This window comes from Vanessa tameamea, chromosome 16 (assembly GCF_037043105.1).
Source record: "Vanessa tameamea isolate UH-Manoa-2023 chromosome 16, ilVanTame1 primary haplotype, whole genome shotgun sequence".
Taxonomy (NCBI): domain Eukaryota; kingdom Metazoa; phylum Arthropoda; class Insecta; order Lepidoptera; family Nymphalidae; genus Vanessa; species Vanessa tameamea.
Genome location: NC_087324.1, coordinates 6,249,043 through 6,272,500, shown reverse-complemented (window position 1 = coordinate 6,272,500; position 23,458 = coordinate 6,249,043). Strand labels below are relative to the sequence as shown.

The 23,458-nt window shown below is 29.6% G+C and overlaps 1 protein-coding gene and 1 long non-coding RNA gene across 2 annotated transcripts; both read left to right on the top strand.

Moving 5' to 3' along the window:
* The first annotated feature begins 4,702 nt into the window (after positions 1–4,702).
* Positions 4,703–5,732, top strand: LOC135193709 (uncharacterized). Its single transcript, XR_010309391.1, has 2 exons — positions 4,703–4,836; positions 5,583–5,732. It is a non-coding gene; the product is annotated as an uncharacterized LOC135193709 (long non-coding RNA).
* A 14,276-nt stretch (positions 5,733–20,008) lies between these two features.
* On the top strand, positions 20,009–21,018 carry LOC113393917 (cuticle protein 38-like). The gene has a single exon (XM_026631036.2). It carries the CDS (start codon positions 20,090–20,092, stop codon positions 20,930–20,932), a length of 843 nt encoding a protein of 280 aa, XP_026486821.2. The 5' UTR covers positions 20,009–20,089; the 3' UTR covers positions 20,933–21,018.
* The last annotated feature ends 2,440 nt before the right edge of the window (positions 21,019–23,458 follow it).

The window sequence follows — 23,458 nt, the reverse complement described above, 5'->3', positions numbered from 1 at the left end:
TTTCTGAAATAGTAACAATTTATTAATTACAGTTATTAATTTTGAAACGATAAAGCTTTAACTATAATAACATAAAAATGTTTATTCCGTGCACCTGACTTAAAACGTACAAAATAAAATTTGATCAAAATTAAAGAAAATTTAACAAAATAATGAAAGAATTTGCGTATAAAATTTGAATTTATTTTAAGATTCTATTTATATTATCTATCAATAGCAACAGCTGGCCGAGAAGCGCTTCTTTTATATAAAACAAAATTTCCTTATCATTGACTTTATTTTATAGAATCAATCCGGTTTAAATTTAAAACTAACATTATAATTTAAGGTTTGACATTGATGTAAACATTGAATAACAATAAAGAAAAATTCGCGAAGTGAAGTTTTAAAACTTAAATCTAAAGATTTATAATTTAAAGATAATCAATGCAATCAAATCAATTCAAATCATTAATTTTAATAATTCCGAATACAGTATTTTTTATATATTTCTACAATGTTTAGATACTGATTTATTAATTATGTCTTATAATTAATTTATAAACAATTCTTAATTTATTAATCATGAAAATGTACTTTTTTAAAGTAAGCTTTTATAAGCAATTTTGAATTGTCATATTTCAAAGTCATATTAAAATAGTCAATATCCCGCTAGCAACGCCTTTGCAAATTTGGGTGCAAATAGTATTATGAGGTACGACTTGCGCTTAAATATTCTATATGTTCAAATGATAACAATATAGAAGGCTATGTACATTATCGCCATCTAGAGGCGAATAGCAACTACGTGATATATGTATATATATACATATTTTATATACGAAATTTCATGGTGTACTAAATACATTTTTATGTATAAGATATAACACCCACTAGTTCGAAATACATATACTTAACGAAACTAACCGGCAATAAACAAAGTTGTTATTAGCTACGCCGTTCTACTAATTTAAATTCATATGTTAATTAAATATAATTAATTGAATATAAAATAAACTTAATTTTAATATATCCTGTATAAAAATCAACAAATACTAATACCACGCTTTTTTAGTATCTACATAATATTTTATACAGTATTACTTTATTTACGCAACTTAAGATTAAAATTTTTGGAATACTTAAAAATATCTGCAAAATTTTAATGTAGAATATCTTGTATAGAAAGTTTTATTGAACAGTCTTTATTTAAGATATAAAAAATATTGTCATATAAATTATTTTTTAACATATACTTATCTATTACAAGGTTTCAAATCGATGTAACAATTAGGAGTAGAATTTACTCGACTAACTTTCAAAAATTATTTCCTAATTACGACTTCCAAATAACAAAATTTCATAAATCTTTCATGCTAGTTTTTACCTTTTTAGTTGATGAACTTTTAAAAGGCTTTGATAAATGTTTTTAAATCATCAACAGAACCATAAACACCGAATCCCTCGCCTATTACTACAGGGACATAAATAATATACATTAAAAACTAGTTAAAGTTAGACATTACAATCAAAACATCTCCTTATTTATTAATAAAGAGGTCAGAGCTTTGAACTGCCATGGTAACTAATACAGATAAAAAAATAACTTATTATATTGTTATATATTATGGAATCAGCGACATTTTCCTCTTAAGAGACAATGTTTACATAAATGATGAAAAATTAAAGTAAATAATATACTGAAAACTTAAACCTCGTTGTTTCTATAACCTATTCTTTAATTTATTATTTAAAACAATAAAATGTTTTTCGTCAATGATTTACAATTATAAATTTGATTAGCTGCTTGTTTTTTTTTTGCTTATTTGTTATAGTGATTAGACGAAGTTTAAGTTATATAATTTATATCGTGTATATTGTAATTCATATACACGAAGTATAAACAACTACTGTGGTAATAGTAATAGTAAATTTCTTTGGCATCGATAGGTATAGAGACAATTTTACTAGCTGGCAAGAGTCTGTGCAAGCCCGTATGAGTAAATACCACACACTTGCATTGCAGTATTCAGGATTTAAGAGTGATTGAATCAGTGGTAATAGAGGTCAATGGACCTCTATAACATCTTAGTTCCCAAAGTTGGTGGCGCATTGGAATGTAAAGAATGGTATAAATTTCTTAAAGCGCAGTGATGACCACAAATTATCAGGTGGCCCGTTAGAACGGCCAAATACATATTTTATATAAAATAATATGCTACCAACGAAATAATTATCCTTTAACATTTGTCTTGATGTAAACAAACATTTAATAAGGCATTGATAAGAATCATAAATGTTTGTATACCTTACGTACTACGTGACGTCACGAAACTCGAAACCAAAACACATACTACTTGAACTTGTATAACGGTTCCGGTTTACAAATAGATATACAATACATGTGTATATGTTACGTACGTATGAGAATGTGATGTTGCTGCAAATCTTAAAATATGCACTTTTATGAAACGACCATTACTAACATTTTGCCGTGATTCCGGTCGCAAAGTTATCATCATTATTTACATCATCTTTTTTTATTTTGACAAACAGATATTAAGTATTCACTCCAGCAAAATTGCATGCTTCTGTAATCAGTTCATCAGTTACATTACAATATAAATATTGTTATAAAATATAAGCTATATTTATGAATGTTATCAATATGATTGCTAACAAATGAAAAAAATAGTAAAATTGGTCAATTGCTGCTTAAGCTTGCTCCGTTTTTATCAGACCCAAATATAAAGTAATTCTAAAATAATTAACAACACCCCAGAAATTCTTAATAGTTAAAGAAAATGGCTACTTGGTAAAATTATTTATTCCTTTTCTATCACAACCTTCACGTATTACATTTTTCCTAAAAACAAAAACGACGGATATAAAACTTTAAAAGCTAAAGATCATTTAACATAATCATATGAGATATTTTGATAACATTTCTATCAGTGTACAGATCGAGACACTATACTTAAAGCGTGCTAGTAGAAATAGAACGCTAGCTATGTATCGTAGTAGATTTTATCGCTATTTTGCAAATCTTTTTTTAGTTTAACATTCGCGAACTTTTATAAAAAAATAAATCGGTAATGAAGTTACTGAGAAAACTAACCATAATACTCAGATATACATCAACGGGATTATTTATACCTAAAAGTACAAATCCCTAAGAATCTAAATTGTAATCAACACAAATTATGTTTTATTTTCGCTACCTAAAAATATTAAATAAAATAGTTTATAGGAATTAGTCGTATACGTTTTCTTTGTATTACAAAACTTCAAGGTAAACTCCACTTAATAGAATACAGCTCAATTATATTTACCACGCTAAACCACCTCCACTACGATTAAAGCAACTGATTACAGCCTTACTCGCTTAAATTCGAAGTTTCAATAATGTGGACAATTTACGAAATACCTGATTATATATTCTAGCTGTAACATTACATAAAATACACATTCATCACTTGTACGTGTTTATGTGAATAATCTATTAATAGTCTGCCTAAATTTTGATACTTTGCTTACTATGGAAACATAAATAAAGTGACCTATAAGTGATTTAATATTACGTATGTATTTCCGTTTCAGATTTATCTTATTATAAAGACATTTTAATTTATGTTCAATGGAGCTGCATTGTTAAAATTCAAATTACGTTGAAACGTCGAAAGTAGTTTCTTTTTTATTTTTTCTAATCTAAAATATCAATAAGTTTAATAGTTTATGCCAATTAAAAAAAAAAAAAGAAAGTTACCAATAACAATTACAATTTTTTAGTAGTAAATAGATAAAGCTTACTTAAAATGTCTTACATTGTATACTACACTTGCAGTCTAATTTAGCATGTGTAACATACAATATTTACTTTTATAGAAAATTTTATAAAAATTATAGAACATCAGGTCTAAGTACTATATGAAAACAAAGAAACTATCAATGATTTAAATTTTGTTGAGCTATTTCATAAGGGTCAAGCAAAGTAAAAACCAAGTGGTTCCTTGATTTCTAAATAGAAATATCATTATATTAACATTTTTTTAATTGCATCAGTTGTGTAATTATTATGTAAATAAGATATTTTTATGTATCTAACGTAATTAATAAGAAATTAAACAAATTATGCATAATAATTGTTTAAATAAATTAAATTAGATTAAAAATATAAAATATAGGAATAGAATTCACAAATAAAAAAAAAATTGTTAGCATACGCAATTTAATATGTAACAATTTCCGCTATCAAGCGCGACCGGACGGCGTACAATTCAAGGTTATGCTCTATGTACAAGTATAAACACATTGTAAAAAACTTCGTTCAACCAATGACCAGCCTACTTCCTTCATCTGATTTAATCGAATGAAATTAAAAAAAAAATTAAATTATATTCGTGATATTATTTCTTTAAAGGTATTTTTTATATTGAGCTGAACAATAAGCTATGTTTTGCATTGCTACTCTGGAACTCACTTCGTATTTCGCTCGCATGAGAAATGTCAGACTCGAAAATTCAACTTACGAATCGACGCTATTTTTATGTTAATTGAGATAGTGCTGACATTTGGGTACAGTTTTTACAATGACCATCAATAAGTAAGTGTAATGCTTCTACATTAAATAAATGAATTAGAGTTTAATGCATGTATCCTTTCAATATTATAGTTATTAAAGACGGTGTCACACATCATTTAATGGATTTACATTTCAAGATAGTGATCTGCGGTGCCAGTTTGTCTTTTCAGAATAATATGTTTATAAAAGCTTCTGGTTCTTAATTTTTGTACTGGTTTTATATAATAATCGCGGCTATATAATAAACTGGCTCTTTAACAAAAGATCACAAAGAGGTAAGTTTCATTTGTTTATTCCGAATAAAAGCTATTATCCAATCGTTATAAGAATTTCATATTATGATAGTTTATGGTATAAGGCTATACACAATTTTTTTATATATGTTTTATACATTTAAATTTTATCTTATAGTGAAACGCTTTAAGCAAAAAAATTGCACGTAATATATTTGGGTAAAAAAAGGTTACACTTGTAATAATAAGCACAAATCATTAGTTTATATATGTACGGTATACGGACAAATAAAGCCCAAAGTTAAACCCAGATCTTAACGCCTAAATGTAAAGCAACTAGCTCAGCAGATATTACTTAAAAATATTTTTTATAAAAATATTTGCTAGTATAAATATCAAATTTAATTATAAATTTATAATTCTATGATTTGTACATAGCGAGGATTTTTTTAATAAAGGAATCTTTGTAAAAAATTCCTCGCTTTGTATTAATCAAGGATAAATTAATCGAGGATGTAATAAGGTTATATTAAATGTATAATAATTACTTAAACTAAATAAGGAACAATGTAAGTTACAATCTGTACAAGTGACCAAATACATAGTTACTACGCAAGGGAGCTTAAGGTTAATTCAGACACATTCACTTTGAAGAACGTTGAGTTTAGTGAATATTAATTTGTATGCCGAATGCCAATATATAATATCGTTGAATCTGCCTAACAAACAATACATTTGACACTTTTGTGTAATTTTTTTGCTTAGACGTAATACTTTCTGTGAATTAGCAAAATGAACGAAAATGGAACCGTCTGATTCCACCTTTATGGCGACTGGTCGACCGCGCGGATTACCTTGATCCAGTAAAGTGACACAAGAATTACAAGTGACATGTATAAATAAATACGATTGTTGAACAAATAAATCTGTGATCGATCTGTTGGCGTTGTTTTTATTTCCTTTTACACCTTCCATTGTTTTTAATTTCCGAGACAAAGGTTTGCGATTTACTCACGCAGGGCTATTTGTTAAATGCGTCTCTAAGATAAATAATGTTTAAGCTGAAAAATGTATGTAATATAATACTAATTATTAATTAAGTATATATTATATTATTTATTAGAATGTTACTTAAACTATACATAGTCTGAGCAAAATGTTTCAGCGATAAGTGTGAACGATACAAAGTTCAAAGTTAATCCGATGAATGTTAAAGGAACGCATATGAGACAAACAAATCAATATTATATTAGTTATAAATTACATACTTAACAAATATGTGTTTTGTAAAAACTCTAAAACCTTAAAATATATTGTGTAAAAGTTAATTGTAAATTACATCCAAATCCTACATAAATCTTACATTTAGCTTCATAAGTTTACGTTCATAATGTGTTTACTATTGTTTAACCTAACACACATATTATGAACTTCAAACAAACAACTGTGGAACAAGTTTTCAGACGCAATGATGTTATTGTATTATATAATATTGACAAGTAAGTAACATAAGATAGCAATATTAATAAAATTTAGAGTTGTTCGAAAACATTGAGTTTAACCATCAAAAACACAAAAAAAAATCTTACTATTTAATTATTATTTTTTGTTCTGTTCACACCGAGCGCCATTTTAAAATCGAAGATACTAAAATGGCTAAAATTTAATTATAACATAAATATTTTATAAAAGTCTCAATTTTATCAAATAGATCATTTTGTTTTGTTGTAAGCACTTATAAAATTGACAAATTCTCGTTTTCAAAAGTTTATTATCGATAAAAATCTAACAACGATAATTTTATTCGATTAAGAAACAAATTTCAACCAGTGCCCGATTTAGACAAAAGAACAAAAGACCAACATTTTATTATATCGTTTTAGATTGAGCGATCTCGTAGATCCATGAAAGCAGATCTATATGATGTATGATTGCTAAATCTTACAACACTGCTTTGCTACTTTGTTTTATTTGATACCTTATGTTACGAACGTGAACTCAATTTGAGAGTAATGTCCTGAAGTAAAAATCGTATGAAGAATACAAATCTGTTTAAACTAATCTTGATGTAATTTGACATAAAAAAATATATTTAATGACAAAGAGATTTTTCATTAAATTATATTCGCAACACCTAAGCAAGCACTACACAATTAAGAGTGATGATGGCTGCCGAAATTGATCCTGATGTCTGAATATTATTAATATCAACTGTCATAGTCAACTGAAGTACAAACAAACAGATGCACTCTTTTATCCTTTCTTAACTATCATAATTCGAGGAGACGGCACTTTTGAAAAGACCATACTAAGTTCAGACGTTGAACCATTAGCTTATACATTTTCGAAGTCACAGAACTTCCATGCTTCAGGACGCTACAGACAATTTTCTACTGCGGATCACTGAGCCAGAGATAAATAAAATTTAACTAAAACAAAATATCACAGGTTATGATTATTATCTCATGCGATTTGCTAATAACTAAGCTATATTCTGATCTACTAAGAGTTTACGATTAATATATCTTTATTTATAATACAACACAATTACACTTGACTACTTATATCCACTATAATTTAACGCCATTGTTTCGCAAATCCATAGTGAATATCATACATAGATTACTCAAGCTCTCGACCAATGATATCGCGACAATTTGATGTCAAATGTTGCTTATTTGGCTTTTCGCCTCTTATGGTTGGAATAGAGTAAATGTATAAAAGGTAAAATAATTATGTTAGTTAATTATTGAAATAACAGATTTGTTTACTCACGAAGCGCGCCCCTCCACATTAAATTATTACCAGGGTGCCTGATACGACTAAGAGAAAAGGCAATAATAAAATAAAAAGTAAAGTTTATTTTATTAAAAATAATTTAATTTAACGTGGGCGGGCGGGCATACCTTCCTAATTAAATAGATCTATATTTTTTTAAAGAAATTTTAATAATAACATAGCACTTAATATGGTATCGATTTCCATATTATCGATCGAAATCATCGAAAATACATATTTCCAAGACATGGAAAAATATGTCATAATATCCTTAAACCGAATTTAAAGTTATGGCTTGTTTTAAAATACTTAGTGTGATAACAGCTTTATGTTTGTGGGTTATTAATTTATTTCTTAGGGCCATTAGGTTGGGTGATGAAATAACCCTCTAAATTACATCATTGACATTCAACTTTTACTTGTGCTAATTCAAGGCAGGATATTAGTATTTATAGAAAACATTTTGAACGCAATATCAGAACGGATCTCATTTCCGCTGCAAATATTCGCATTTATTGCGCAAATATTAAATAAAAGCCTTTTTACCCTAATAATAACATACATTTTTACATTAGCAGCCTGTAATCTTCCCACTGCTGGGCTAAGGCCTCGTCTCCCTTTGAGGAGAAGGTTTGGAGCATATTTCACCACGCTGCTCCAATGCGGGTTGGTGGAATACACATGTGGCAGAATTTCGTTGAAATTAGATACCTGCAGGTTTCCTCACGATGTTTTCCTTCGCCGCCGAGCACGAGATAAATTATAAACACAAATTAAGCACATGAAAATTCAATGGAGCCTGCCTGGGTTTGAACCCGAAATGATTGGTTAAGATGCACGTGTTCTAACCACTGGTCCATCTCGGCTCAATAATAACAGTAGGGGGTATAAGTAGGGGGATAAGATAAAATAATATTTTTAACGATATTGTAGGTATCGCCATGCTCTACAAGTATTGTAATATACATTTTTTTTTTAATATATACCACGAGGAAGGGGAAAATAGCAAAAAAAGAAATAACCGTACGATGACTTTATTTTTCAATTTCGCCCTCGATATCACAATAACCATCAACGGTAGGTTAAAAATGTTTAGAATCTAAATTGTAGAGCATAAATAAAGCAACAAAAAAATATTTAATCATAATTCTCGTATCATGAAGGACAGCCGAGTTATCGTAAAAAAATGAAATTCAACCCTTTTTTTAAGACGGTGGCGAACGCACATAGGAAATCGAGGTCTACTATTTCAAGTAAAGTTTTTCTAATTCCTCCCTACAAAATATTCAAAAAGCCTTCTCGGTTCATTTGCATTTCCAAATGTAAGTAATGACTGGACTACCTTTAGTAACAATGTTTATGGTAACCACATAGCTATAGAAGGCCGATTTGCCCTATTAATTAATTAAAAAAAAAATTGAGTTTCCATTCAATGGGATTACAACGGAACCCTATTATTATTTGTGATGTCTTATAATTTTGAACTTAATCATTTTATTGTACCGAACTCTTGCGGTTTCGTGATGACATTAACTCTTAAAATGTTGAGTGCTATTATGCAATTTATAAAGACAATCTTGGTCAAGGTGGATTATTATAACTGTTCGAATACCGTTTCCTGACGATCTAGCTTTAACTTAGTACAAACTTAAGATATATTATTAATTATATATTTACTTAAGAAAAATTATGAACGTTATTTAAATAAAAAAAATAGAATAGTATACAGATAATAAATAAAAATATACAGATAAGCTAATGTGTCATTGCCTGATTCCCCACGAATAAAAAAAAAAAACGTTAGTAACAAAAATAAAACTCACGCATACAGATACAATCAGTTCATGTATAAAGGCATATTAGCGGACTGTAAAGCAATTAATCCTTATAGGGTGTGAATTAAATGTTACATTATCATTTTTTACAACACGTTAGGTATTTAGACTGCGAAACACTGTTAGACGTGCATAAAGATGTTTATTTTACCATTACTTTCCATAATAACTTAATAGTTAATATTACCACCATTTTATGTTATAATTCTCGTCAAATGCGAGCGGTGAACACATTCGCTCCCTGCTTTTTCTCTATGATGGCGGGCGATTTTTGTAGCTAACTTATACCGCTGTCGATCCCGAGGTCCTAGAATAGAAAGCCCCGAATCGGCTAAAAAAAAGTGCTTGAAATTTCTATCACGAAATTCCCAGTAACAGCTCGAACTTGGCAGTGTTTACTATGTCTTATAAAGAACGTAAAGCATTGGACTTAATTAATTTTCAAAACATATTTTTTATTCTTTCATTTACAGGCTCACAAACGATACTTTATATGATATACTTTTCATGAACAACAAAGCCATTATCTGGAACAGCAATATGAAATAATGATATTGTCATGTATGTGGTATGAATAACAAATGTTCAAAGTAGAAACTTATTTATAACATACCAATTGAAAAAATATAGTGAATAGAAGTCGTTTCATAACAATCACTTATCATGATCAAATAAAAATAAACACTACTAATAATAAATAAAACCAAACAGTAAATAGTTACTTTAATGAAAACTGATAATGTGTCGATCAAATTGGTTGATTTTATTTATTATTATATAAATATATAAATATACTATAAATATATATTATATAAATATACTTCAACTTTAAATCGTATGTTGGTAAGTTTGAAAATAAAAAATCTAAATATGTAATATCCAATAAATATTCTTAAATTAAGATAGATTCAGATTTCATATTTAAAATTATTGAAGATTGTTCAGATGTTCAGAGCAAAAAAGAGGCATTGAAATTTTCATGACCCAAAGTAAATTCAACAGGACGTTTTTGATATCGACTTAGAAACGGAATACGACTTGAGTGACTGATTAAAAGTTTGGTTATTTAATCATTCATAGATACGAAAATAATTTATTTTTTTATAATTATGTGGCAACGATAAAAAAAATGAAATGATGGAGTATTTGTAAAATCGACTCGGATGTAACAACAAAGAGCATGGTGGTCTTTCATACTTCCAGCTCATATACTATATACCTCGTTGCTATTTTACAAATATCATAGACAATCTAAGGTTATAATTCAATAGGATTTTGTGTAAATATGCCGATAATTGTTGAACATTCGCACATTTATCTGTATTAACAGAAACGTTTATAAACGATATTATATGCAAAATATAGATATTGAAATCGTCGTCAAGAATTATCTATACCTATATGTTGCTTAGCCCAAGAACGTTCTCATATTGAGCAATTGTGCAGTCTACATTTTTTTTTAGTTTCAAAAAATGGCCACTGCCGTTTTCACGATTCCTTGTTCTGATTTTATTTACAGATAGAATTAAAAGGGAGCTTTGACAAAAGAAGGAGGATACAAACAAGGCTCATTCCTACATTTACAGGCTGTTATTTTACTTCACTCTATCTTTATAAATCTCACCATTTAGGAGGAAAATACAAAAACCATTACTTTTGACATTTGACCTTGAATTTTCTTTTTGCAAACGGGGTTCGTTGGTACTTTTTGATATTTCATTTTACCTCAATTGCATTATAATAATACCTCAATGTTCAGGTTTATGCTAATTATTGTAAGCCTACCATTATATTGTCTTTTTGACCAGACTATATTATATTAAATCATTCTCTAGGAAGTTATTTTATTTTCAATATACATAAGTATTGAAAGGTGAAATAATTGTTCCGCAATTTTCAATTGAAATCGTTACTTAGTACGAATTCGTTCTGGTTTCGTGTCAACCAAAGGTTCGAAAACATATTCCAAATTGATTTAAGTTTAGAGCGTATTGATTACATTTCGTTTTATTAATTTATACACATAATAGAGCAGTCGAAACCGTATGTTGTGTGGACAATAGAAAGCGTAACAAGACACAAGATATCATTTCTATAGAAAAAAATATATATCTTTTTGTATTTATGCTAATGTCCGAAACAACTTGGGGAATTTTCTTGACGGTTTTACAGATAGTTTAGGCTTATCTTTGAGCAAAATTTAGCCTTTGTTTTAATAAAATCGGATAATAAAAGTTATTGACCTTTAAAGACCAGGGTGCGTTAAAACCTACTTTCACACAGACGAAGTTGCGGTTCCCGAACAAAGCAGAACAATATAAACGTTAATATATATACATAATATACAAATAAGAAAAACCAAATCTTTTATTTAAGCAGAACAACATTAATTTTAGCAAATAAAGAAAATTGTTATATATTTGTTAAGCTTAAATTAAAATCTTTTGTATTAATTTTAAGTCTCGTCACTTATTCTAATATTGTATGTAGTTTACTAGTTTTAATTTTAAAACTGTTGTTTTTTATTAAATAATAGTTGATGCCCGCGGCTTCGTCACCGAATTTCGTCAAATTCGGTTCATTGGTTTGGTAATGAAAGAGCGATAGACAGACAGAGTTACTTTCACATTTATAATATTAAGTTACCAATGTTTACCGAAAAATATTTCATTTCCAGGGCTCTTACCACATAGAAGACTTTTACTTTGATAATGAGAACTTCTATGTGCCTCATTTGTGTGGAGAATATCAAATGGAATTCAATATTTGGAAGGATGACGAACTAATTCGTTACATTAATGGCTACTGTGATTTTATACCAAAGCAATTATAATTGTAATATATATGTATTTATATCTTACTATTTTTACTTCGAAGATAATATTATTAAAAAGATTTTAAAATTAAACGCCTTTCACTGTTGTTAATGTTTTGTGTAGTAATCATTTTATATAGTAATCATCATACATCATCATCATCACATACATTACTCTATTACTTTAAAAATCCTATATACAAAAAAAAACAGATTTAATTAAGTATGTAAAATATCATCTAATTTTAGTAATTTACGAGAGTCGATAGATTAATCGCGTATGAAAAAAAAACAAAGCGTGTTATATATTAACTTAAAAAATGAAAAGTAAATTTTACGTAAATATGAAAGGCTAGTGTTGCTGCTGTGTTAAAACTGTGTATCATGGAACATCAATGAAAATATAAAAAGACTTAAAACAAATGACAGGCCACTAGAAAATATATAATATGATGAGAACATTAATTACAGTTGCTACTAAATAAAAAAATACAAAACTACATTCAATTTTCGAAATCATAAGCTAAGAATTACTTAATTTTTAATCGTTTTTAATTATACTCACAGATAATAATATATATAGTAACAAAAATTTACGCAATATTTTACCAGATCAACATAACTCTAAATGTGTTTTTTTTTTTTTAATGAAACATATTTCTAAGCGTGCTTAATAATGTAGCATAGTCTGATATATACGCTCTAATAATTTTATATTTATTATATAAATAAAATTAAAATAATTTTGGTTAATTTTTAGATTGTAAATGTATTTTTTTTTTTGTTTTTGTTAAAATTAATACCCGGGTGGATCACAATTACTAACTACCAATTTTTCTAAATACTTCTAATCGAAATAATATGTATTGAAATCTTGATATTTTTTTCTTATTGTCATTACTCGGGTACCATTATATTCTTTGAAATTGCTTTATATGTACATAAATGAGTTCATTTTTCGCTTTTACAAATATACTATATTATTTACTCTGCGTAACAAGTTTAAAGGTTGTGAAGGGGAAACAACAAGGTTGATATATATGTAATTTATGCACTTAGTCATAAAAATAAATAAGGTAATGACAAAAAATTATATATGATCATATAAATATCATTAAAAACTCAGGGATTTTATACTTAGCCATTTTTTACCTTGTTTCTTACAGAAACCAAGGAGGAAGTACAAGGAAGCGAAGATTTTCTCCTTCATTGTTGTAATCACCAATATCACATAAAATACAGTCGTAAAGAGGTGGCCTGTTGCGTGCGCAGATAATATTTAAAAAATAATCTTGACTCATTATAAATAATAATGACTTGTATAATAACATTCGTTACAGTTTTATTATATGATAAAAATATAGAGATTTATATAAGTAAAAAATAATTAACCGCTGCAGGAACATCACCACGTCACACATTAAATTCTTGTTGTGAAACATTGACGCATAATTATGATTTAGCAAGAACAACAATAGCGAAATATTTGCAATAGTCATGTGAGAATCAAACTTACCTTGACTTATTTTAAATAAAAAAATAAACAAACATAAGTTTATATATGTTACTTGGTAGTAGAGCTTTGTGCAAGGCTGTCTGGGTAGAAACCCCACTCATCGTTCATCATATATGCTACCCCCAAATAGAAATACTTAGTATTATTGTTCCGGTTTGAAGAGTGAGTGAACCAGTGTACCTACAGGCACAAGGGAGATAATTAACCTTAGTTGTAACGATTGGTGGCGCATTGGCGATTTAAGAAGTTGTTAATATTTCTTACAGCGCCAATTTCTATAGGCGGCGGCGACCACTTACCGTCAGGAAGCCCAAATGCCCGTCCGGCAACATATATCCAAGAAGTAATCTATTTTATTATTTATATATATTTTTTTATTTTGTTTATTACTTAAATAAATCCTTAGTAACCTTTTTTCTGAATTAATTTGCAGGCTTACACACAGTGTATGATCGTGTTGTATCCACAGTAAAACCTAACTAATCCCCAATATAAGTAAAAAAACAAAGTTTAGCAAAGTATCTACGGGCCTCGTTGAAACAAGACAAATTCGAGTATTCAAACGGGTATCGAAAATATCACCTACTTATTCCATGTCATCCGAAATATATGTACAATGTACACTTTAAATTATCACATTTGAAACAACAGTTCGAAGGTTAAAATCGGCTTCCTGAATTTATATACATTCTGAATTTGTTAATTACATACAAGCGAAATTAATATCAAGTATATTTATCATATTAGTAATCTTATAAATAAAAACATACTATTGATAATTAATCTATTAAATTTAAATATTATTATTATTCATGCAACACAAACCCGCGAATTTCTAATAGACTTTACATGGAATTTAGTTTAACAAAACGATATCCATAGTAAATATGTTCTCGACTTTTAATCTTGATAATTATTATAACAATGATAAGAAATTCAGAAAGTTCAGAAATTTAAATTACATTAATGTGTTTATGATGGGTTCACAAGGGTGGGGTGTAAATAGTTCCTATTTGCGGCTTAATGTTGAATCAAGGTTGACGACCTTATTTCGTCCATTTCACTTCGCTATCCCCTCAATCGTGCCTCATAAAGAAATATCCTTAACAATTTTATTTCTAAATTGTTTCTTACAAATATTTTTAGAAAGGGTGATTTTTGAATAAAGTAAATAATTACTACTCTTTACCAATTCGTCAGTCCCTAACTTTAGATAATAAAAAGCGAAAATATAAATGTATTTAATTTATTTACAAACAAATATAGTTTTATGAATTAACCAACAATATGTATCTATAAACGGTCGGTAGTGAACGACATAGACAAGTTATAGAGCAATACAGTTCGTTGCTACAATCATCTATACAGGGTTAATGGTAATTCGACGTATTCCCGTTGGGAGGTGACTATTTGCGATAATTTTAACCCTCCAAACATAATGCAAAAGTGAACCATTTTTGAGTTATCATGTTTTTTTAGCTTTTTTCAAAATTAGTCAAAAATGAAACTTTAAAGATTTATTTTAAAAAAGTATCTATTTAAATTTAATTACTTCATCTGATTTATAAAAATTAACTAAACACTGGCTATTTGTCAATATTAAAACAATAATTAACAAAAATTTGATAAAACGATATTATTTCAATATTCTTTGTTTTTTTTTCCAAAAAGATGCCTTAAAAACAAAAAAAAAATCGTTATAAAACCTGTCCTGCAGATTATTTTAAAAATATCACCGTTTTCTTAACTCTCCAAAAATGTATTACAACTAGGAGCTTAGGAGTCACCCCTATTACTAACAGTAATACGTCGAATTACTAATAACCATGTATATATCTATATATAATTTATCGTTAATAAATGATAAAGAAAGCGGCTTAAAATGCGTTTGATTAACTGTTTTCCATCCTCCCTCATTTTAATTTATCATTAAACACGCTTCAATGTTTTATGTTTAATGCTTGTTGACTTCCAGGCAGGATACATTACGTACATATATAACTGTATTTAACTAACATAACTGTATTTTTAGATGTTGGAAAAGAGTAACTACTGAGTTTATTGCCGGTTCTTATCGGTAGAATCTACATTCCGAACCAGTGGTAGCTTTACTTAATATAGTTTGTTCAATGACGATTCAAAAGTGCTTGTAAAAGCCTACTTAAATAAAGTATATTTTGATTTTATTTTATTTCAAACTGTCACAACTAATTTGTACAAGTCTTAACCATACTTATTTGGTATTTCTGTTCGGCGAAATTTATATAAATTTGTATGATTGCAATTTAACGAAGTTGTGAACCATTTTGTCGAAGCTATTATTATTAATTTACCAATTAATAAAGAAACGATAGTTAATAAAAACAATAACTGTCATTTGTATAATAAAATTATTATATTCCTAACATAACATTACAGCATTAGGTATATGAAATATCAAAAAATTAAAAGGTAAATCGACTACTTACAACCAACTTCTAATTATTATATTACAATTTTCGTCTACTAAAAACATTACTCTCGCAATCGAATACGACAAAGAATTTAAACGATATCCTTCTGCAAAATAACCAATCGTATTGTGTTGTGGAGCCAATTATTGTTAAGAGACAAGTTACTGCAATATCGTTTTAATACAGCTACAATCAATGTTAAAATAAAACGCTTTAAGTTGAATGCTGAATACTGAGCTACTAGATTCATCCTTTCCTTATGTATAAGTTTATTTTTACCTGAAAGTCTCATTTCCGCCTAAACATAAAACATCAAAGTCAAAATTATAAATTTCGTTCAAAATGACAAGTACACAATTAAATGAGGTTGACAAGAGCTACGGAATACTTCAAAGATGGTGAGCTAATATCCAAAACCTCATTTGGAAGTCGTTTGTTTTAACTCTCAATGTTGTAATGAGAGCGAGGCCTCCTTTTTCGCGAAGTCGTACGACGCATACAAAAGGTTATTTTATAATGCAGAATAAAATGGCCCAGTTTACTTTATATTGCGATCCATACCTCTATACTTGTATATTTAGTATTTGACCTTAGACATGCGTAATAAATAACCTTAAAACCAACAATTCTTTTATATGTTGTTTTTTAATGCACTGTATTTATAAAGATATTTTGTGTAATTTTTATGACAATTACATATATAGCAAAACCTTTGTTTCACATTTGAAGAATATTGCGCATACGGAAAGCAATGTTTATGTCGGCCAAACCTCTTTTCCTATCTTCCTGAATTTTAATGCATATAATTAAAAAAATAAGTTTTGATTTGAAATTAACAACAATGTAGGCCCTTGCGAGCACTATTCAATCGTAATTCATAAATTTGAATTGAACACACCGGTTCGGAATGTGGATCCTACCGGGAAGAACAGGCAAGAAACTAAGTAGTTACTCTCAAATACTACTTCCACAATATTTTTATCATCTACGTAATCCTTTATCGAGTACTACGCCTTATTTATCAAATTATTTTTAATATCTTATACGTCTACATTATGTCTCATTTTTATAATAATTAAGTATGGAATTTTAATCACTAGGCAACCACTACTTATAAGTAAAATTATTGACGATATTCGAAACACCCGAAATGATACAATTATTACAAATAATTGTATTAAATCTCAAGAATAATGACGACGCCTTGACAGGGCAACGACACGGAACTATATTATTACAATGTAATTCCAAATTCCACAGTACAATGTCGAGATTTCAACTGCGATTCTTTGAATACATATTATTATCAAAGTATTAATACAAATTAAAAAATATTATAATGGTAATATCGATATTATTAAGAATTACCTAATAATATAAATAACAATAAAGAAAAACTACAATTGATTACCGTAATTTTGTAATAAATAGGTACTAAAAAAATGTCCGTCAATTTTCATTGTTCACTAATTAGATTAAAATCAAAATATTTTTTTCTGCTGAGAAAAACGTGTTAGATTTTTTTTACCCAAGAATATTTTTTAAATATGTGCTTTGAATTAACTTATACGTAATTCCACCCTTTTTTTAAATCCAGAGGAATATGACCAAGTTATTATAAATCAAATGTTAACATATATTACATACGAATACATTACTAAAATTGTAATGGTTTTATACAAAAGCTTTATTACACAGTATGTTTTTTTAGACAGAAGCCATCATCCCAATTAGGTTGGTTTATTATAGGGTTAGTTAACTTCGCGCTGAAGCCGCACCGGATTACAAAACCGCAACTTTACATACATGTTTACCTACCGTTCCGCAAATCTGTTTAAGTTATACGTCTATACGTATCTACTTCAAAATATAGTCGTAATATTATTTAACTTAAACAAACATACACTTCATTCTACTTCCATATATACCAAAAAAAGATGTATTTGTAAGAGATATATCATTTTTATTCTTCTTCGGCGCTTATTTAGAATCACCGTTATTTGTTGGTTATTTGGATTAATTAATTAATTAAATCAATTCCTTAGAATTGATTATTATCGTTGTTAATTATCAGACGTCAGCACATTTACGACTATAATTATTGCCTTACAGCGTTGTGGTATCTTTTAATGAATAGTTGAGGTTTACTCGCGGTGCCGTTGTCACCGTGATGCGGTCGCGACGCGTATTCGTCGTGTATAGACAGAAATGTGGTCTGACGCAGTTGTGGCTCCCTCGTATATACACTAAGCCTAATAGCAAGATAAAAACAAATATAACATTTATGCATGGGATATTTTTTTATTGACTCATCTCGATAAATGCTTGTACATAATATTACACACACTCAAAGTCTAAATATTGTTAAAACTTCGCGTTAAAGAAAGTTTTATTAAGCTTCCAGTACTAAAATACATTACGAATAATTAATGTGGAGGTTTTGTAATAAATGTAAATGCACGTTCCAACTGTGATAATAAACAAGTTCTGAGAAACAATCGAATAGATCCTTTATCTCACGACACCCACCCTTTGACATCCGTAATGTTTCATTTTAATAGGCAAACTGTTACTTATACTAATAACATAACTATATCATATTATTTATGCCAATATACGAACTTCGTTTCTTTAGTGGCTATTTTATAATTGCCGATCACCAAGGCCTAAGTACAATGCTCGAGTCTGGCCATAAAAAGTGAGGATTTTCTATTTAAAAACTCCTGGTACTAACTCTGAATTTGCAAGTTAACAGCAATTACACATTCGTTACTTGAAAAGCACCTAAAACTGATTTTTTCTGCACCTTTTAATTGTATTACGACACTTTAAACGTTCTATTTATAGCAGAATATACTTATCTACGTATTCAATACAAATACTAGAATCGTTAATTTTATTGAATTTGTATTATCCCATATAAAACAATCTTTTGAAAACTCTTTGCCATTCATAATATTAACACTGAACTTTTTTAAGTCTGTGTTTTTGTAACCTTTAAAGTCTTATCTAATAACCATTAATTATATTTGAAAACGAACTGTTATGAGCTTAAAACAAAAGAAATCATGTAATATCACGATATTAACACAATTTCTTCAATATACATATCTAGTCATTTGTATATTTCTTAATACATTACAAGTTATTCTAACTTTTAATAACAGTATTTTTTTCATAAAATTCAATTACAATAACACTTTTGTATAAGTATCAAAAAACCCGGAACCAAACAGACATGAAGTAGTCTATGAGTAAGTAAATAGGTATAATAAGTTCCTTGTACTTATGTAGGTATCGACAGCGGCTATGTTGAGAGGCCGGCCAATACCTACCTTTCTTTGTGTATACCCGACGCCGCTTGCACAAACAAGGCTGCCTTTCTATTCTCATTCTATATAAATTTACTAGTGAATGAATTATAGGATATCTATGGGCTAACCTGAATTTTGAACAACTGTGCAACTGCATATTTCGAAATAGCTTAATCGCATGTATAGTCGAAGATATTGCAAATTTATACTAAATAAGTCGGCCATAACGCACAAATCTAAAATAACTCAAGTAAAGCTTTAAAAATGTACTTTTTAAAATACTATAACGTCGTCGATTAGCTAACCGATGTTATCGCTGCATAGGTAAGACGTACACACGTTGCGCACTACATGCTGTGACCACGAAATTCTTTTATTATGACCGCCAAGCGTTCCGAGGTCAAACATTTTATTGACACCTGACATTGTTCTAGCATTACTGACCAATTACCCACTGAAATTGCTTTACTTTTTAATTATGTCCGTTCAGTATAAATATGGTTGAACGCGAGTCGAATTTATCAGTCGGCCGTGCACGGTTTGAAGTGATCTAGTTCGTCAGAAAAACACAGACCACGTTTACAATGCAATCGCTGGTGGTGTTCTTTGCTCTCGCCGCTGTGGCTTGCGGCTCAATCATCCCGTTGGCGCAGCCCGCGCATCACCCTGCGCTGGTGCTGGACCCCCACGGTCGTCCCCTCGACACCGCTGAAGTCATCAACGCTCGTGCCATCCACCTGCAGGCTAAGGCCCTGGAGCCCGTTGGACATGCTGCTTACGCTCCTTTGGCCCATGCTGCCGTCGTAGCCGCTCCCATCGCTCACTCCGCAATCATCGCCCCTGCAGTGGTCGCCGCTCCTGCTGCTGCTGTGTCCCACCAGTCTCGTGTGGATGTGCGTACCAGCCCTGCCATCGTAGCTCACGCTGCCCCTATCGTAGCTGCCGCTCCCGTTCTCGGTGCTCACTCCCTCGCCGCTCCTTGGTTGGGTCACTCTGCTCACGGACTCGTTGCCCACGGACTTGCTGGACATGGACTCGCTGGACATGGACTCGCTGGACACGGTCACTACCTCAAGAAACGTTCCCTGGGACACATTGCCTATAGCGCACCCATCCTCGCCCCCTCTGCCGTGTCTCACCAGTCCCGTGTTGATGTAATCTCCAGCCCCGCTATCGTATCTCACGCCGTGGCCGCCCCAGTGTTGTCTCACGCTGTCGCTGCACCCGTCGTAGCTCACGCTATCGCCCCGGCCGCGGTATCTCACCAATCCCGTGTTGATGTGCGCACCAGCCCCGCTATCACCGTCGCTGCTGTCGCCCCTGTCGCCCACAGTGTCGTCGCTGCTGCCCCCCTCTACCACTCCGCTCCCCTCATTCACGCCGCTCCTTTGGCGCACGGTGCTGGTCACTTAGTTCATGGTTGGTGAAGAGCAAATCTGGCGAACTCCTATTAATGCAATATTTAAAATAATAAAAAAAATATTTATAAATAATAAAATATTAAACAAGGAAACTTCTTTACTTTCATTTTTCCAGTGCTTATATTTTGTCTTCTTAATAAAAAAAAATTAAATTATTCCAAACAATACTAAATAACTCAGTACTTTAGAGAAAAACAGAAATACTAATATAAAAATTTCACTTTAAACTTTTAACAGAATAAATAAAATAGTGTCATTCAGTCATAAGACACTTGTTGTTTTAAGTTATAACTTTTTTAAATTATATGTCAAAACAAATTCGTTACATACAAACACATTAGCCATTCTAAAATTTTCATTATTATTAATATGAATATTTTATATGGCATGTGAGTCATTGTCAAGTTCAATTCAATCGACTTAACAGACAGCTTCAACTTGCTTATGCGAAAAAATATTAATAAGTAAAATAAATATCAGTTAGTAGTTTTTACTTCAAACACAGATAATTAAATATTCATGCAGCACCCATATGCGTCAAATATTTTGCACATGCAGCAGAGCTGTCACCCAAATCTTTATAATTTACTGTTATTTATTATACGAAAGGTATTTTCCATTTCAATTTTTTTTATTTCTATGAAAATCAATAATTTAATATGTCATGCATGTTAATATATATTTCCCGTATATAATAAAATTACTTAATGTACTCAAAATAAATAATTTAACAATTAACATTCAGATATAGTTCATATACAATACACCTTTGAACTATTCATTAAGATGACTGAATTAAATACGACCTATATTTAACCATGAACCGAAATAGAACCATGAAATTTAATATATATATATATATAATTCTTAACGTAAGCTTTAAAAATATTTTTCAATCTATTCAGTCTATTCAGTCAGACTTAGTCTGTCAATTACCTTACAAATGAAAAATTCTTCGGATTCGAAGCCGGGCCTTGATATCTGTTATAAACTAGACACTGAGGGAGTCAAAACGTAAATCCATTAAAAGTGATAAGCCTAGATTTTATTATATAATTAAAACATTTCCTTACGCTATTTGCTATGAAATAGTAAATTTAAAAAAACCTATAATTATGTTAATAATTTCTTATTTCAATTATTTATATTATCACAAACAATTACCCAAAGGGCAAACATTACATTACATTAGCAGCCTGTAAATTTCCCACTGCTGATTATTATTTCCACTTTAATTTTACTTCCAAAATACCGATAACAGTTTCGTCGACATGCAAAACGCAATTTTTTCGCAAATCCATAGTGAATACCATAGATTAGTCAAGCTCTCGACCAATGATATCGCGTTAATTTGCTGTCAAATGTCATTTGACTTTTTTCCTATTATTGAGTATACTCAATAATAGGAAAGATATATATATATATATATATATACAAACGTTTCCTCACGATTTTTTTCTTTCACTTCGTTAGTATGAAAAGTTCGAAAATACAAAAACGAAATGTTGCTCATAATACTACGTATAAAAATTGAAAAATTAAGGTCATAATTTAATTTATAAAAATCGCCGAGGTTAAATTATAATACTTTACATTTTAGAATGGTTTGATCGTAAGTATATCACCTGTTTAACAAGCTGTTATTATAAAAAAAAAATCGTAGTTATTGCTAACTACCAGAAAACTTTAAAAAAGTAGAATTATCACTAGTTTGAAATGTATTGACGTATATACATACATAGTCGATTATAACAAAGGCTCAAATATATGAAGTTTTCTTATGTTTTACACGATACTTGTCAGATCTATGCAGTGCTACCATAATAATAATAATCAATGGAAATATACGCAAGGGAGATTTAAGTTTTTATACCTATATATCGAATAAAAAACCTAGCTAACAAGATACTTTCTTACGGCATTTTGAAGACAATTTAGGGTAAATACATCAGCTTTGTTAAAAATACATCTAATGAAACATTTACAACAATATATTACCTGTAAATTAATATTCTTTACTTTTAATTTTAAAAAATTGTTTGATTTTTAATTAGTACCAAATACATAATATATCGCGACTGCTAACTGTTCTACAATTTTGTCTGCGTTTCAGATTATACACAATAAAATATGCAGTCGTTTTGAAAAAAAACGATTACACACATTGTATAATAATTATAAAATTTGTGTGTAATAAATTGTGAATCTTAGCTCCGTTATGTTTCTACCCTCAGAACAATACAGTGTAGAATTAGAGTTATTGTTGATGCTCGCAACAGTGCGTTTTATTGATACTATGAAATAGTTAACGATCAAGGTCGCAGTCGCTAAGTTTTTGGAGACTAGTGACATCATATAAAATACAATATAAGATTTTGTTCTTATAGACAGTGAAAATGTTAAACATTGAGCTATATAAAATCCAAATGAATTACGTCTTCATAAACACGTTTAAAAAAGTGTCAAATATATTTAAAATATTCATTTGCGGCACAAAAACGAATACAGGTCGGGCCAACCTACAGGTTAGTG

Excerpts from the sequence above, each read along its gene's own strand:
- LOC113393917 (XM_026631036.2), top strand. The coding sequence starts at position 20,090 with ATGCAATCGCTGGTGGTGTTCTTTGCTCTCGCCGCTGTGGCTTGCGGC.